At 51.8% G+C, this 18,373-nt stretch overlaps 1 protein-coding gene across 2 annotated transcripts in view; it reads left to right on the top strand.

Annotated features, from left to right (window-relative positions):
* The first annotated feature begins 801 nt into the window (after window positions 1-801).
* Window positions 802-18,373, top strand: part of SEC14L5 (SEC14 like lipid binding 5) — a 35,842-nt gene continuing 18,270 nt past the window's right edge. Inside the window, exons 1-6 of one of the 2 annotated variants that reach the window (XM_065920283.1) lie at window positions 802-1,004; window positions 1,596-1,710; window positions 14,438-14,587; window positions 15,081-15,212; window positions 16,214-16,342; window positions 17,451-17,643. In XM_065920283.1, the coding sequence (XP_065776355.1) occupies window positions 1,648-1,710; window positions 14,438-14,587; window positions 15,081-15,212; window positions 16,214-16,342; window positions 17,451-17,643 (667 nt within the window). In that variant the 5' untranslated portion in view covers window positions 802-1,004; window positions 1,596-1,647. The remainder of the gene's footprint in view (window positions 1,005-1,595; window positions 1,711-14,437; window positions 14,588-15,080; window positions 15,213-16,213; window positions 16,343-17,450; window positions 17,644-18,373) is intronic. The other variant, XM_065920282.1, reaches the window with a different exon arrangement.

Consider the following 18,373-nt stretch of genomic DNA (forward strand, 5'->3'; position numbering starts at 1 on the left):
AGAGACACGGGTTTGACCCCTGGGTCAGGAAGATCCCTTGAAGGAGGAAAAACAGCAATCCATTTCAGTATTCTCGCCTGGAGAATCCCATGGACAGAGGAGCCTGGTGGGCTACAGTGCATGGAGTGCTGAGTTGGACACGACTGAAGCGACTTAGCATGCATACACACACACTCCCCTCACTGAGAGGTAAACTCCACGAGGGCAAGGACTTTTTACGTTTTGTTCACTGAGAACTCTCCAGCGCCTGGCAAATCCTGACACTCAGCAGGCGCTCTATAAAGCGGGCAAAGTGAATGAAAGATCCCTGGCGGGGTCAGGAGGGCTCTGGGGTGTGGCCAGTGGAGGGACTGGACTCAGAGCCCAGGAGGAGGGGGTTGCCTGTTAGGGAACTGGCCAAACGTGAACTGAACTGGGACAAGCCTGGGAGGGGCAAGGGTTAGACTGGGGGCTGAACGAGACTGGGGTTAGAGCCTTGGGGCGGGGTCTCCCTGGGGCTGAGCCCCCGCGGAGGCTGGGTGCTTTAGGGGCGGGACCCGGTGGAGGCGGGGCCTGCATGAGGCGTGGCCAGTCTGGACGCGGGCGAGGTGAAGGCGCGGTTAAAGACAGAGGTGTAAAATAAAGGGCGGAGCTAATACGGGGTGGAGCCAGTTTGGGGCGGGGCCTGTCCAGAGGTTAAATCTGGGCGGGGGCCGAGGCTGAGTCAGGGGGTGGGGGTGGGGGTGGGGCGGGGGTGGAGCCAGGTCAGGCCGGGATCTTCGCTGTCCTGGGTCCTGGAGCGCTCCCGCCCAGCAGGCCCCTCCCAGACCAACCCGGAGGGTGCAGGGTGTGCAAGACCCGACCGCCCAGGATCAGCGGTCGCTGGCTCGGACTTCAGGGTCTGGCGATCGCGGTTGCGCCCCGCCCTAGGTGCTGCGCTCTGGGCCAGGCGGCCGCGGAGGACTCCGGCGGACTCAGCTTCGCTCAGCCCCGGGTCTGCGTCTCCAGAGACTTCCAGGGTGAGGGTGAATTGGGCTTTGGGGGAGCTTGGATGTGCCTACGTGCGTGCGTTTGCATCTGTGTGTGTACATGTGTGTGAACGTCTGTGCGCATCTAGGGAACTGTGCGTGTGGAGCTGGGTGTGTGTGCAAAGTTGAGTTCGTGTGCAAGGGCTCTCTCATGTGGGAGGGGAGTCGTGCATGTGTGTGCTTGTGTGGCAGAGGCACTGGTGAAGACGTGTATGTTAGGGAATCTTGGAGGAAAATGGGAGCGCAAGTGCAATGATTCTTGTGGGTTGCGTGGGCGAATGAATCGGGGGATGTTTCCAGCTCGGTGGCTTTATGGGGGTTTACCGCGGCCCCCAGCATGAAGGGACAAGAAGGGAGGAAAGTTTGGGGGTTACTGATTGCCCCTGAGGATGGGTAATGGGTGGGGCAAGTGTTGGGGGTCTGACTGGAAGTAACTTGGGTTCACATTGGCCCCCTTGCTTTGAGAGCTGGGGAGGTGTGTGGGTGGGTCCAGAGGGGTGGTGGGCCTACCCCTGGCCAGGGGAGCTGAGGCCCGGGCTCCTGCTTCAGCTGGAGGGAGCTGCTCCCTCACCAGTTGCCCTCACCCAGGCTCAGCGCCCAATCCTGCCTGGCCGGCTCCTGCCGCTGGTCCTTCGAGAACATGGTGCAGAAGTACCAGTCTCCCGTCCGTGTCTACAAGCACCCATTCGAGCTGGTCATGGTGGTGAGTGACCCCTGATCTCGGGGCCCCTTGTGTGACAGTTGGAGGGCCCCAAGATGTCAGCCATGATGGGAAGGAAAAGGAAACCCTCAAACACCTAGATCAGAAGGAATTAATGAGCTACTCTGCTGACTGGATGGGTCCAGCTTCTAACTAGGACCCTTTTGCCATCCCATCTTTTGCCACAACTTCTAGAACCCTTGCACACTGAGCAAGACACAAGGTCTTTGTTTTCTTTGTTGAAGCTTATCTGTTATCTCAGTCTCCTTTGACAGAAAAAGGGTATTGGGGCCAAGTTGCTGCCATCTTTTGTGTAGTGATAGTAATAATAATAATAATAATGGTACATATACAATGAAGATAATGACAGCAGCCATTTGTCCACGGTTTGCTAAGTCTTTACATATGTTGTTTGCTTTAATTCCCAATAGCTCTTATTATTCTCATTTTGCTCCATTACACTGACACTCGGACAAGGATGATCTTAGGCTCGGCGGCGGGAAGAGGTGGAGCTGGGCTGGGGTCCACATGGGGGGACTCCAGAGCCTTGTATTTAACCACAACACCCTCCATATCCTCCGTCTGTTCTCACACCCCCACCCCTCGCCGTCCAGGAAGCTGAGACCAGGGGGAGGGGGGCACATGTGGGCAGGAAGGGTCTGGGAGCAGTTGTTTATTGGGATTTAGAAGAGCTGTGTGACGTAGAATTGGCTCTTGCACCCTCGGCCTCCTGGATCAGCAGTCTGAGCCCCTGGGGCCGGTGCTGGGGTCGGGCCGCTGTGGGTTTCCTTCCTGATGCCATCACTCTGTCTCTTGGAGCTTCCCTACTCCATAGATCAGGGGCGACGCTGTGGGGTTGTGATGAAGAGTCGATGAAAGAGTGCCTGGTGCCTCTGGCTCAGCGCCTGGCACTAGTAGGTGTTCACTAAAGGCGGCTCTCCCTGTAATTATACCGCACGGTGTTATCAGTGATGACAGTGAAAGTGTGAGGGACGCCAGGATCCACTCTCATCCTCCTCATCCCATTCTTGGTTGCTTAATCCCAGCCTTTTACCCAACGACTTGCATTGTTGGATAGAAGGCCCTGTGTGTGTCCTCCCCACCTCTCTTCTGTGAATCTACCTACATATATGTTTATAGTCGCGTAAAAGATTAAAAAGCATCATTAGAGTAATCATGCTCTGCGGTTATGTGTGGCTGATGCCAGGTCAGGAAAGTAGCAGGAGCAAGCCTGGGGTTTTATCGACAAGCTGGGTGACCTTGGGCAAGTTACTTAACCTCTCTGAGCCTACACTTTCCGTCTCTAAGTTGAGGACTCATGCTGCTATTGTTGTAGTCGCTAAGTTGTGTCCAACTTTTCTGTAATCCTACGGACTAGCCTGCCAGGCTCCTCCGTCCATGGAATTTTCCAAGCAAGAATACTGAAGTGGGTTGCCATTGCCTTCTTCAGGGGATTTTCTCGGCCCAGGGATGGAATCTGCATCTGCTGCATTGGCAGGCAGCTTCTTTAGCGCTGAGCCACTCTTAGTATGTTTAGGATTCTTAAAAAAAAAAAAATTTACAATCATTGCATTTTAACATAAAAATGTCCACTAATGTAACACTTAAGACTGTACTAATGGGACTATTGGAGGACTTCTCTGGTGGTCCAGGGGTTAAAACTCAGCGTGCCTAATACAGGGGGCCTGGGTTTGATCCCCGGGGTGGGGAACTATATCCAGATCCCAGCAACGAAGATCCTAAGTGCCACAACTAACACCCAGTGTAGCCAAAAAAAAAAAAAAAAAGACTAGTGGAATACGTGAAGCATATTTCATCAGCTTTGAGTTCCACACATGCAGGCCGAAGGACTCAGTTTACTCCCATAACTGTTAATAATCTTTAGGTGTTGATGGATAAATACTTGTGGGACAACAGGAAATAGATGTTTTCAGATATGTATTACCTGTATTGTGCCAGTTTGTCATTTGTATTTTTTTCAAATACTGTGTTACCTTATCTCCATACAGTCCTTGTTCGGCAAAATGACCCCAAACTACCCCAACATGGGACAAAGCCAATTTGCCAACTGTTTACAAAACATCATTGTCCCCAAAATAGCTGCATAACTCAACATAACTCGCTCGCTGTGTGGGCACAAAAGGGGTTTTCTGCACTTAATGTCGGTCTTTGTTTCTCAGCTAAACACTTGCCCTCAGTTTGGGTCAGATGCCGAGGAAGTTTCGGATGAACTTGGCTATTTTGACCACATCCGAGCGACCAGACGAGCTGGCCTTTTGGTTTTTCTGTTTAACGAAACTGACTTGAGAATCAAAATGTCCCTTTGCAGATATTCCACCATACACTGAAACTGTGTTCGTGGAATTGGTTATAAAATAATACTAAGGTAACCTTTTTAGACCCAGCATTAATTTTTAAAAAAAATTATTTTTCTCTTCCATTTCAAAAATGTAACTAATTCAATGAATGGGTGTCTCTCTCCCATTTGGGCCAAATTCCTTGACGTGAATTCTGTTTCTGAAGCTTGGAATTCCAGGGACCTTTGCTTTTTCCTTTCTTGATAGCGTTCTGTATTATTGGGTTCAGAACAATGAGCTTGTATTCTCTCGGTAAGCAGAAGAAAACAGTTAAGACAATGGAGGCAGCTAGTATCCAAGGCTGGCAGAATCCCTGGTCCCTCTGAATGTGGGATCCCTGGAGGTGGGGCGGGGTCTTTGTGGAGATCCTGGTATGGACACAAAGGCTGTGGTTTGGACGGAGGACTCTGGTTACCTGCGCTCTGAAGGTCACTCTCTGGTCAGCCTGTAGCCGGTACCGAATGATTTCCAGCTCCTCTGGGCTCTCCTGAATGGGCGGAGGTTACGAGTCAGATTCTCCAGGCTGGCCCCTGGCTCTGGGTTCTCACCTGTGAAATGGAAGTAATGAAGTCCCCCGTTCCTCAGAGGGGCTTCCCAGGTGGCACTAGCGGTAAAGAACCCGCCTGCCAATGCAGGAGACAAAAGAGACCCCGGTTCGACCCTTGGGTTGGGAAAACCCCTGGAGGAGGACACAGTAACCCACCCCAGTATTCTTGACCTAGAGAATCCCATGGACAGAGGAGCCTGGCAGGCTGCAGTCCATAGGGTCGCCCAGAGTCAGACACGACTGAGGCGACTTAGCACGCATTCGCACACGACCCCATAGCCTGGGCACACAGTCAGACATTCCAGATTCTGACTCTGATGTTCAATAAACATCTGTGCGCCCGTGGCTGAGGCGGCTTCAGAAGTGACCTGTATGCCTCTTGTCTGTCCACTGCCCAGGGGTCCCTGTGGGGTTCAAAGCCCTGTGGCTTCAGGTCATCTCAGATTCTGCAAACCTTAAGAAGGAAGATGGCATGGAGTAGAATTTCCTGGACAATAGGCTGGCTGATCCTGAGGAGGAAGGGTTATAGAGGTGAGGGCTGTCGGTGGCAATTGTGTTAAAATATTAAAGACCTGGACTTTTGTATTGATAAACAGCCTGTAATTTAGCAAATGGGTTATTAATAAGGAGTAGCTACTGAAGGTAGATCCTCGCAGCCCAGGTCAACGACAGTTGCAGTTGAAATCATTGTTAGGGATGTAGTTTTAATAAAGCAGCAGGGGCCTTATTTAAATGTGTTTAAATTAGTTCCCTGGAGCCTGTCATCTGATCCCGTTGCTAACAGATTAAGAGAAGCAACATTTTCCACCCTGGATTGCTTCCAGCGCCATGACCGGCTCCTACTGGGGCTGGGAGAATGGAGCTGATCCACTACAAAGTCATCTTCAGATTTCAGGGGGTCCTGAGATCACCTTTCGGCCCTCATTCATTTGTGAATGCATGCATTAATTCACACATGAATGCATTCCACAAATATTTATTGAGTTTCTATGGTATGCCAAGCATCGTACCAGGTGCCAGGGCTACAAAACAGTGTCATTCTTAGCACTTTTTCTGAAATGCATCATTATTCTGTTAATTTGCTTGCCTACTTGTTTACATGGAATTTGCTTGTTTGTTTATATGGGTCTTTTTCATTAGGCTTCAGAAAGACGGAGACCTTGTCTGTCTTGTTCTCATTGTCTTGACTTGGTTCTCCTGACAGGATCCCTTCCTGCCCTCACAGAGCTTGCAGTGTGTGTGTATGTGTGTGTGTGTGTGTGTATGTGTGTATGAGAGAGAGTCATTCCAGGCAAAGCAGGGAAGAAATCGGGGAAGAAAGAATAGGGCATTGTAGGAACACACAGGGGCTTTCCTGGTGGCTCAGCGGTAAAGAATCCACCTGCAATGCAGGAGCCACAGGAGACGTGGGTTCGATCCCTGGGTCGGGAAGATCCCCTGGGGGAGGACATGGCAACCCAGTTCAGTATTCTTGCCTGGAGAATTCCATGGACAGAGGAGCCTGGAGGGCTACGGTCCATAGGGTTGCAAAGAGTGGGACACGACTGACGTGGCTGAGCACGCATGCACTCGGGAACACGGAGAAGGGCCCGTTGGTCAGCAGCCAGAGGCCTTGTAAGTCAGCCACACTTTGCGGTGAGGGGTGGAGAGGGAGCCTGCCTGCCCCTCTGTGCCAAGGCCCCTGGGACAGAACTTGTCTCTCTGAAGAAATGAAGGCAGCTTAGTTGGGCTTCTGTGAACCCACAGGGTTCAGTTCATCCCTTCAAGGACGTTGGGAGATTTGGGAAGGTGTGGAAAGTGGGTCGGAGGAGGGGTTTTCATCCGGAGGTGAGAGGGTGGGCTGGGGGTTTGGTAGGGGATGGGGCGGGGAGCAGAAGTGACCAAGGCCAGGTGCATTCCTGAGACACTTGGAAAATCTAAAACAGCGTTTCCCTCCCATCACCATGCTGACCTAGTGCTACATGTCGAGACCCCCTGGGCTGGCCTCGCTGCCTCCCTGTCTCTCCCTGAACCATCAGGGGCACCAGCTGATCCCGGACGTCCGCGGGCAGGGAGCAGGTTCAGAGCAGGAGAGTCCCCTGCGAGTGGATGAGAAGCTGCAGCAGGCTTTTGAGCAGTGCCCGGGGGTTCGGGTGGCTGGGCTGTGCACTCCCCCAGAGCTGGAGACACCAGCCAAGAGGAGGCCCCACCCTCAGAGGAAGGGACAGAAGCAGGAAGGGACAGCCACCAGGTCCTGCTAACGGTGCCTCACACCACAGCTTCAGGACGGGGAACCTGGGACAGACAGACCAAACTGCTCCCCTGCACCTTGCTGGGAGCTGATGCACTGACCAACAGCTGTGGATGCACCACTGATGTGAACGCGGCGGGGGAGCCACTCAGGCGCCTGCTGGCCTGCACACTCCACCTTCCAGAACCTCACTCTCTGAGGGGGGAGGGTAAACAGTGATGCTCAGGCACAGGTCACCTTCTGGGCTGTGTGCCTCCCTCAGCATGCCTGTGTGGACAGAAGCCCATAGCTTGCCGAGATGGGGGCCTGGGCTGCTCACCCTCTTCTAGGTATGCGTCTGTGAGGATGGGCCAACTTCCTGTTTCCTTCCCCTGAGACTGCCCCTCCCTTCCTTCCTGCCATCCTTCCTTCATTTCTCATTTCCCTCCCTCCCTCCTCTCCTTCCCTCTTTCCCTCCCTCCTTCCTTCCTTCCCTCCCTCATTCAGCAAATATTGGCTGCTTATCTACAGGGTCCCAGGTGTGGTACGTATGAGGCCACTGGGAAATCCAGCGGGGAAGGAAAAACCTAGAGACAGAGATGCTGACGATAAACAAATAAACAAGGACCTGAAACCCCATTGCAAATCCTGATCTGGTAGGGCTAGAAACCATCCATCAGCTGGCTTCTTTTTCCTAAGAATTGTGGTAAAATATACATCACAGGAAATTTACCATCTTCAGGGGTACGGTTCAGGTTCGTGGCATTAAGTGCAGTTACATTGTTGTGCACCCATCAGGGCCACAACTTTTTCATCCTCCCAAACTGAAACTCTGTTCTCATTAAACACTAACTCCCCATTTGCCCCTCCCCCGGTCCCTTCAACCACGGTTCTACTTTCTGTCTCAATGAATCTGATGACTCTAGGAATCTCATATAAGTGTAATCAAATAGCATTTGTTCTTCGGTGACTGGCTTCATTCACTGAGCATTATGTTTTCAAGGTTTATCCATGTTTTGGCCTGTGTCAATATGTCATTCTTTTTAATGGCTGTGTAATATTCCCCCCATATGGCTGGACCATGGTTTGTTTAATCATTCCTTCATCAAGGGACATTTGGGTTGTCTCCACTTTTTGGCTATTGTGAATAAATGTCGCTGTGAACATGGTTGTACAAATATCAAATCGGGTCCCTGTTGGTTTACCGTTGCTCATTTAAGAAAAACGTGTCTGGCACTGTGCTATCTGCCTTAAATACCATGTCTCCCTTTAGTCTTCTCAGCAACCCTCACAAACTTGATAGCATTGTCATTATCATCATCATCCTCTTTTTTTTCCTGAAGAGATTGAGTCTTAGGTTAAGTTGAGGTCACCCCGCTGGCAGGGAGCATGGGTAGGCTCTAAACCCAGGGCTTTGTCCCCGCTACTCCACTTCCCACTCTTGCCCCCTGCAGGGTCCTTCTGATCTTCTGTCTCCGTCATTTTGTCTCCTGAGCTGACCTCAACCGGAATAGCAGCAGGTTGCTCAGCTACAGGGCCATATGGATATAGCTGTTTCTATAGATTATATACAGCGATCATTTCAGAAGACTCAGGATGATGTCACCCTGATTCTCCCATGCCTGCTTCCCTTCATCAGCTGACAAGACACTGCTGCCATCAGGTGTCTGATGGCTCCTTCAGCAACTCTGAGCAACTCTGCCAAGAGCGGGGAGTGCCATGCAATGGAATATTATGCAGCCGTGAAAAGGAATAAAGCACAGACACAGGCTACAACATGGATGAACCTCGAGAACTTGATGCTCAGTGAAAGAAGTCAGATACAAAATATCATGTATTTTATTATTCCATTCACGTGAAATGTCCAGGAAAGGCAAATCCAAAGAGACAGGAAGTGGATTTGGGGGACTTCCCTGGTGGTTCGGTGGTTAGGACTTTGCCTTCCAGTGCAGGGGGTGAGGGTTCATCACTGACTGGGGAGCCGAGATCCCACATGCCTCATGGCCAAAAAAACAAAATGTGAAACAGGAACAATATTGTGACAAATTTGAAAAATGAAATAGTCTACATAAAAAATGATCTTAAAAAAAAGTGGATTAGTGGTTGCCTGGGCAGGGAGTGACTGTGATGGGTGTGGGGTTTCTTGCTTTTAATTAATGAACTTATGTTTCAGTTGTGCTGGGTCTTTGTCACCGTGCACAGGCCTTCTCTAGGTGCAGCGAGCAGAGGCTACTCTTTGTGGTGACGTCCCTTGTCACAGAGCACAGGCTACAGGAGCACATGGGCACAGTCGTTGTGGTGCTCAGGCTTGGTCACTCCACGGCCTGTGACATCTTCCCCGGCCAGGGATCAAACCCACGTCCTGTGCAGGCAGGCAGACTTCTAGCCACTGTGCCACCAGGGAAAGTCCAGGTGTGGGGTTTCTCCTGGGGGTGATGAAACGTTCTTGTATTAGACAGTGCTAATGTTTGCACGCCTTTGTGAACGTTCTAATACAATCCACTGAACTGTACACTTTAAAAGGGTGCATTTTATAGTATGAGGCACACCACAATTTTTTAAAAGTAGCGGGGAGCTGAGAGGATTGAAACCTTGGTCCTGGGGCCTCCCAGGCTTGCAGGGGAAGCTGGGGGTGGATGAGGAAGTCCCCTGAGGAGCACACTTTGTGCGATGGTCACGTGCTCGGTGTCTGAGTCCAGCCTGCAGCAGGAAAGGAAAGGTGAGGATTCAGGCTAGAATACGTGGGTGTGGTTTGCGTATTCTTTCCCTACTCTGGAAGGTTTGGGGTAAGCAGCGTTCCAGTTTCCTTTGAATTTTCATGAGGACAAGCAGGAAGGAAGGAGGGATGGGAGGAGGGAGCAGCTGTCAAGTGATTAGCAGAAATAGTTTCTCTGTATCTTATAGACTGTTACTCTTTTTTAAAATTTAAATTTATTGAACAAATTCTTCTGTAGAACGAACCATGCGCCAGGCCCTGTTCTCAACAATTTACCAAAACGGATTCCCTTTATTGCCCTGTCCACTCAGGAAGCTATACCACTTTTTTTTTTTTCTCCTTTTAACAAATGAAGGAAGGAAGAACCGAGAGCTGGGGTTGTTCAAGGTCACAGAGCTGTTCAGAGGCAGAGCGGAGCTTCGGACCCAAGCCCGGAGTCCCTGCCCTTCATGGCTAAGCTACACTGTCGTTCACTCACTCATTGTGTAATGTCTACTGAGTGTGGACTGTGTGCTAGGCATTGTGACGAGCATTAAGGATTCAGGGCTGACGACTTTTTCCTTCAGCGGCTGTGAGACAGGAAACTGGCACAATCCAGCACTCATGGGCGGTTTCACGGCACTCCCCTTTAGAGTTGAGCCTCAGAGAGAAACGGGACTGCTCTGGTGGCCTAGGTGCTAAAGAATCTGTCTGCAATGTAGGAGACCCGGGTTCGATCATGGGTAGGGAGGATCCTCTGGAGGAGGAAATGGCAACCCACTCCAGGACTCTTGCCTGGAGAATCCCATGGACAGAGGAACCTGGCGGGCCAGAGTCCATGGGGTCACAGAGAGTTGGGCACAACTGGAGGACTGAGCGCACAGGGAGAGACAGGAAATGCCATGCTCAAGGGTCACTCAGCCCTGGGACTTCTCTGGCGGTTCAATGGTTAAGAATCTGCCTTCCAAGGCAGGGGAAGTGGGTTTGATCCATGGTTGGGGAACTAAGATCCCACATGACCTGGGGAAATTAAGCCCACCCGCTGAAACTAAGACCTGATGCAGTCATACATATACTCTACGTTTACCCAGCCCAGAGATGGATGAGTCCGGCGAGGAATCCAAGCTCCCACGTCCACGTGCTGAGTGTGCCGATATAGATTTTGGCAGGATGGGCAGCCCGTGGCAGACCTTCACGGGCAGTGTCCACTGGCCTCTGCCTGCCCCAGCTTCTGTCCCTGTCCTGGTGGGTTCTGGGCCTTGGACCAGCTTCCTTTCTGAGCGGGCAGATGTGAGGGTCCCTCCCCAGCCACTTGGCAGAAGAGCTGAAATCGAATCCTTCTGCTGCCCCGTGTCCCTGCGGAGGCTACCCCATGCACTCACTGGCAGGGAGAAGCTCAGGCCTCACTGTGGGGACAGCGGTCAGCGCCTGAGGCTCTCAGGCAAGGATGAAACTAGCTGTGTGAACTGGTCTCCACCCAGGGACGGTCCTGTAAGACCCTGCAAACTGCCAGAGGCAGAGGTCCACCAGGACTCAGGATTCCCAAACCACTGATGTTTGTGACATAGCCAACATCCTCTGAGAGGCAGGACGAGGCAGTTCAGGGCTGGGGTCTGGGTCAGTGGGGCCTGCACTCTAGCCCTTCCACTTACCGGTCCTGTGATGTCAGAGTCAGGTCACTCTGCCTTCTCGAGCCTCAACTTGCTCATCTGTAAAATGGGGGAATACTAGTCTCCATCCCAACAGGATGGCATGAGGACACAGAGGTGCAGTCAGCCCTCCGTAAATGTCACGGTAACAGTGGTGTCTAACACCAGCCTTCACAACCCCAGGGAATCTCCGGCCCACAGCCTCAGACTCTGAACTGGCACTGGGATAGCCTCCTTATTTCGGGGCCTCCTGCCTTCCCTAGGTTCTGGGGTCCTCCCAGTGCGTGGGGGATGGCACCATTGTTGAACAGAAGTGCCTTCCTCCTCACAGTCAAGGGGAGTTGTGGCCAAGGGCCCGTCTACTGCTTGGATCAGCCCCTGCGTTATCTGGGGGCCCCAGGCAGGGCTCTTCCAACAAGAGGTCTGTTAAGACAGGAAGTCGGTGACGCTGGGCTGGCCGCATGCACTGAGCTCACAGACTGTCATTCCTCTCCCTGCTCCCCTTCCTTGGAGCTGTTTGGGTCATCAGCAAGTCTGCAACCCCTGGGCTGTTTCCAAACTGCTAAGCAAGAGGTTCCTGAGGGAGTAGGGGCTGGGCCAGCCTAGGATTCAAATCTAGGTTTACCATTTTGCACTGTGTGACCTCGGGTAAGTTAGTTACTTAGCCTCTCTGGGCTCCAGTTTTCTCATTTGTCAAATGAGGATGCCGTTTAGAGGATTAAATGGAAGAAAGCACACAGCTGGAGGAGCAGAATTGAGACTCACCGTGCGCCTGAGACGTGATCTAATGACATCCTTACCACCAGCCCATTTTACAGATGAGGAGACAGAGGCTCAGAGAGGGCAAGTCACTTGCCCAACATCACCCAATGAGAAGGTAAAGAAGTGAAAGAAAGGAAGTGAAGTTGTTCAGTCGTGTCCGCCTCTTTGCGACCCCATGGACTGTACCTACCAGGCTCCTCTGTCCACGGAATTTTCCAGGCAAGAGTACTGGAGTGGGTTGCAATTTCCTTCTCCATGGGATCTTCCCGACCCAGGGATCGAACGTGGGTCTCCCACATTGCAGGCAGATGCTTTATCGTCTGAGCCACCAGGGAAGCAGAAACCCAAACTGAGCCTGACCAGTTCTGACACATGCACCTTTCCCTCCATATAATTAAAAAAAAAAAAAAAGTCAGCATCCCTCTGCCCATCACAGAGGTGGGGCCGACCCCAGTTCCTCTGGCTCCCCTTGCTCAGAAGGGCCTGGGGAGGGGGGGAGTTGTTTTTGGTTTTGAAAACCTGAGCTATACAATTTGAGTCCTGTTGCCTGGAGAATAAAAATCCTAGGTGCCTACTCTGTGCCAGGCTCTGCATGAGATACTCAATCTGGTTTGTGCCCAGTTTCCAGGTGATGAAACTGGCTTAGAGAAAAGACGGACCTGCCTCTCCTCTGGGAGCGGGTGGAGCTGGGCTTCAAACCAGGTGCTGCACCCCACGCCAAGTTCTACTTAAAGCAGCACCGTCCTCAGTGGAGAAATGCCTTCCTTTTTTGTTGTTGGTTAATTTTATTCTTTACTTATTTTTGGCTGAGCTGGGTCTTTGTTACTGCGCATGGGCTTTCTCTAGGTGTGGCGAGTGAGGGATACTCTCAGGTCATGGCTTCTCTTGTGGAGCACAGAGTGCGGGCTCAGTAGTTGTGCTGCATGGGGCTTAGTTCCCCAGCTGCATGTGGAATCGCCCCAGACCAGGGATTGAACCCCTGTCCCTTGTATTACAAGGCGGATTCTTTACCACTGGTCCACCAGGGAAGTCCACAATGCCTTCCTCTGAGAGAGGGTCCAAGGTGGCCTGAGACGTGTAGCAAGGAGACTGTTCTAAGGGGGCCTCCCTTGCCAGTCCTCTGAGTCCAGAACCCCAGGAACCCCACTGTTCATTCTTCCCCGAGGAGAATGATTCTGACCCTGGTGTGTTTGCACAAAGCACCCAGCCTCCCTGACCTCCTGACCCTGGTGCAGGATGTGCTAGGCTGGCCTCCTGGGACCTTGAGTGACACCAGGCGTTACTTCCTTGCCCCTCCCCCGCTTCTGCCCTTCTGAGCGGGGTGGTGCCACCTCCCCCAGGGATGGGGAGGAGGTGTGTGTCCTCAGATGCTGGCGCTATTTTTGGAGCTCACGCCTATTTTTGGAGCTCACTTTGATCCTGATTCCGGGACACGTGGCTGTGACAGGCTCTTGGAGCAAACCCTGCTTGAATACTGTCAGCCACCGATGCTGGCACGCCCCCACTTCCCACCCCCGCCCCTGATTCCCCCTTTGGCTCTGACCCTGGCATTTCGGGGAACTGGCCTCTCATCCTCCAATCTAGAAGTTTTCTATTTTTTTCACTTGCCTAACCACCCTGGTTAGAACCCCCAGGAGAGGGCTACAAGGGGGCAGTCAAAGCAGGCATCCCTGCCTAGTTCCTGATCTTAGGGGAAGTTCAGTTGAGTCGCTCAGTTGTGTCCAACTCTTTGTGACCCCGTGGACTGCAGCATGCCAGGCAGGCCTCCCTGTCCATCGCCAACTCCCAGAGCTTACTCGAACTCATATCCATTGAGTCAGTGATGCCAGGAGGCAAGGGAGGAGCCAGGCTATATACAAGTTTGTAGCAAGGGGCAGGTAATCTGAATATTAAAAGACGACTCTTAATTTAAGAAAAGCTAAATCTGTCACATGGAGAAATTTAGCAATCTTCTATGTATAGGAAGATGCAAGAGTCTGGGCTTGCTGAAATAATTTCTTTCATATGTGTCTAGCTATCTGGGACCAATCCTGCTTTCTTTATTGTTCACAGACGAATTTCTTGATCCCTTGTTTAAGGTAAGCGATGACCAGTGTGAAGGAAGGCCTCCTCTCCTCTCCCCAGCTGCTCAACAGGAAGTAACTGATGTCTTCCAGAGAGCTGGCTTTGTTTCACCTGGGCTCAGATATTTGCATTTGGAAAAGGCTTGCTTCCCCCGAGAGCTGTAGGGCAGAAAATATTTCATTTCACACATAGAGTCAAATGTGATTTGCCAAGTCAGGGCTCAGGCACGCCTGTGTCCCTGCCCCAGAACAGAGGTTAAGACCAGAGTTGCGGTAATAGGGTCAGTGGTCACTGCTCTTTCCCCAGGGGAGACACCCTTCTCCTCTCTGGTTGACTCGTCCTGGAATTGAGACAGGGGCCCAGCCAGGTTTGGGGGGGAGGGAGGAATTGTTCTGGCCGCCCCCGGCCCCCTTGGCGCTCACCTGGACCTCGCCCCTCCGCCCCCAGGCCTACGAGAAGCGCTTCCCCACCTGCCCGCAGATTCCGGTCTTCCTGGGCAGCGAGGTCCTGCGCGAGTCCCGCAGCGCCGACGGCGCGGTGCACGTGGTGGAGCGGAGCTGCCGGCTGCGCGTGGAGGCCCCGCGGCTGCTGCGCAAGGTGGGCGCGGAGGGGGTCCCTGGAGAACCGGGGCCCCGCGGGGGAGGGGCCCGCACCGGGGTGGGGGCTGGCAGGCGGAGACCTGGGACAGGGGGCGGGGTTCAGGCGTGGGGACACGCGTGTGTCAGTGCTTGGAGCAGGTTCTGGACTGGGGGCCTCCCGGGTCCAGGGGAGAGGAGGGCCGGGGGCGCTGGGCTGAGGCTGGGTATTGTCCGGAGAACTAGGGCCAACAGCAAGTCCCAGGGCCCGGGAGGTGGGGGGAACGTGTTGGAGTCAGGGGTCCCGGCGGGTGGACTGGCGCCGGGCAGGGGACCAATGGTCCACAAGTCCGGGGATTCCCCGAATTCAGAGTTCCAGGGATCCGGGCTGGGCTGGTGGTCAGGGCGAGACCCCGGGGTTTCCCGGGGTCCGGGGGTGACAGTCCTCGGCATTCGTGCCCCCAGCCCTCCTCACCTCACGCCAGCCTGCACACCCTGCTGTCTCTTTTCTGCAGATCGCCGGCGTGGAGCACGTGGTCTTCGTGCAAAGAAACGTCTTGAACAGGAAGGAGAGGACGCTCCTCATCGAAGCGCACAACGAGACCTTCGCCAACCGCGTGGTGGTCAAGGAGAATTGCAGCTACAGGGTGAGCCAGGGGCTGGCCTCCGGGATTGGATCCCCCACTCACAGGGCTGGGCCCAGAGGTGGTGAGATCCTGGCGGCTCCCGCCCTCCTAGGGAGATGTCAGAGAGGATGCAGAAGCTCCTGACACCTGCAGTTCACAGACAGAGCTGAAATAAAAACATATATTGTTATATGTGGGGCTTCCCTGGTGGCTCAAAAGGTAAAGAATCCACCTGCAATGCAGGAGACCCAGGTTCCTTCCCTGGGTGGGAAAGATCCTCCTGGAGAAGGGAATGGCTTACCTGTTCCGGCATTCTGGGAGAATTCCATGGACAGCCCATGGGGTCACAGAATTGGTATGACTGAATGACTAACACTTTCACAACAAATACATTTTAAAATATAGTATTTATGCATAATTTATGATATATTAAATATTTATTTAAATATATCACATATGCATACTTTGTTAAAAATCTATTTTATTTTTTACTTACTTTTTGGTTGTGCTGGGTCTTTGTCGCTGCGCATGAGTTTTCTCTAGTTGCGGCAAGCAGGGGTTACACTCTAGTGTCCAGGCTTCTTCCTGCAGTGGCTTCTCTTGTTGCAGAGCATAAGCTCTAGGGTCCATGGGCTCAGTAGTTGTGGCACACAGGCTTAGATGTCCAGTGGCGAGTAAAATCCTCCCAGACCAGGGATCGAACCCACGTCCCCTGCATTGGCAGGCGGATTCCCAACCACTGGACAACCAGGGAAGTTCATAATTGTGTATGTATAATTTTTAAGGGACTGGAACTTTGGACTCACTTTCTTCAGGTCCCTCCTGAGAAGGCCGTCTTCTCTAAGGTTTAGACCTCGCATTGTTCTCTGGACAGAGCCCCCTGCTACTGCTGTGACTGGCCAGGCTGTGACATGCTGCCCACTGCCTGCTCTGGCTGGGTCCAGGTCACCGAGAGGCCCCCGAGAGGGCATGTCATCGGGGATGACATGAGCCTGTGTTGCCGCCCCTGCCTGGCTTTTCAGGTCCACCCTGAGAATGAAGACTGGACTTGCTTTGAGCAATCTGCCTCACTTGACATCCGGTCCTTCTTTGGCTTTGAAAGCGCCTTGGAGAAGATCGCCATGAGGCAGTACACGGCCAACGTCAAGAGGGTAAGAGGTGGGTTCCCTTGGTCATGGGGAGGAAGGTACACAGACCTTGGAGCCTGCAGACTCTGATCTGCAACCCTGAGACCCTTAACCTTCCTCAACCTCAGTGTCCTCATCTGTAGAATGGCTATTCTAATCAAGTCATATCACATGGAAAGCACCTGCTCCAGCACAGGGAACCGGAGTCCCTGTGTCCCGATGCTCCTGGCTTGTGCAGAGAGCTCTGCAGAGGGTCTTTGTGTGGTGCTTGGTTTAAAGATCTCAGACCATCACTGACTAGAGGCTTGTTAGTGCAGCGAAACAGGTGAACTTCATTTTAATTAAGTTATATTTCTATTCACATGTTTTCAACAGAAAACTTGTTCAATCGCTAAGTTGTGTCCAAATCATTTTAACCCTGTGGACTGCAGTACACCAGGCTCCTCTGTCCTCCGCTGTCTCCCAGAGTTTGCTCATATTCATGAATATTGAGTCGGTGATGCTATCTAACCATCTCATCCTCTGCTACCCCCTTCTCCTCCTGCCCTCAATCTATCCCAGCATCAGGTCTTTTCCAATGAGATGGCTCTTAGCATCAGGTAGCCAAATAAAAATATAAAATATACAGTGTTTTATAATATTTAAAAATATATTTATAAATATGTATAAATAAATACATAACGAAAGTGAAAGTGAAGTCAGTCAGTTGTGTCCGACTCTTTGTGACCCCATGAACTGTAGCCTACCAGGCTCCTCTGTCCATAGGATTGGAATGGGTTGCCATTTCCTTCTCCAAGAGATCTTCATGACCCAGGGATCGAACCCAGATCTCCTGCATTGTAGGCAAACACTTTACCGTCTGAGCCACAAGGGAAGTCAATATATAATATTTAACATATAAATACTTTAAAATATAAAATATACCAATATAAAACTTACTTGTGGGCTATTACACTTTCTTCATTTGGGTCTAAGTCTTAGAAATTGGTGTGTATTTAGCACGCCCAGCACTTCTCCACTTGGACCTGCTGATTTCAACTGCTCTGTAGCCATGTGTCGGGCTGGGGTGGGAGCCAGTGATGGGTGACTCCCAGGCCCGCCTCCGAGATACTGATGTGTCTCTGGCTTCCAGGGAAAGGAGGTGATCGAGCATTACCTGAACGAGCTCATCTCCCAGGGCACCTCTCACATTCCCCGGTGGACGCCTGCCCTCGCCCGAGAAGAAGACGCCCTATCCCCGGCTGGGCAAAGGGAGCCCTGCTCCTTGGAGGTCTGTGGGCCCAGCAGTGCCCAGAACCCGACTCCCGAGTCAGTCAGTACTGACGGTAGGTCTCAGGCAGCCGGCCAGTCTGCCCTGGGAGCCATGGTGGGCCTGCTTATTCCTGGGAGGGGCTGGAGTGGAGAGGGTGGCCAGGGGTCCTCTTGGGGTTAGGCTCAACTTCCCCCCTCCCTCAGCTGCTTTGCCCTCTCTCTGCTCCAGGACTGGCTCGTTTCTCCATCAGGAATGGGCTGATCCGCCCTTTCCTTGGGTTTTATTAGCATTCTAAATTAAAGGAGTAATGCATGATCATGATAGAAAAAATTCAAACTGCTCAGATGTGAACTAGGAAGTAAGACTCTTTTCCTCTCTGTGGAAAGTTTTCTTGAAACTATCTAGGCACATAAACATACATAATACACACATTTTTTATACACACACACATGGGACTTACATTGATCAAATGAGAGTGTGTATACATTCCATTTGATAATTTGCTTTTTTAAAAAATTTACTAATGTTGCTGGAGCAACTTTTTGGATCAGTGCATGTGTCATACTTTGCAGTCTTTTGTGGTGTGGTTGCACCATAATTTAATAAACATTATTATTTTAATTAATTTAGTCTTGTATTGATGGGCATGTAGATTGGTTCCATTCCTTTTTATTTTTAGATTTTATTTATTAATTTTTATTTGCACCCCCCCACACACACACCACACCATGAACCCATGTAGCATGTGTTCCTGACTGGGGAGTGAGCTCATGCCCCCCACAGCAGAAGCACAGAATCTTTAT

This window comes from Muntiacus reevesi, chromosome 2 (assembly GCF_963930625.1).
Source record: "Muntiacus reevesi chromosome 2, mMunRee1.1, whole genome shotgun sequence".
Classification (NCBI taxonomy): domain Eukaryota; kingdom Metazoa; phylum Chordata; class Mammalia; order Artiodactyla; family Cervidae; genus Muntiacus; species Muntiacus reevesi.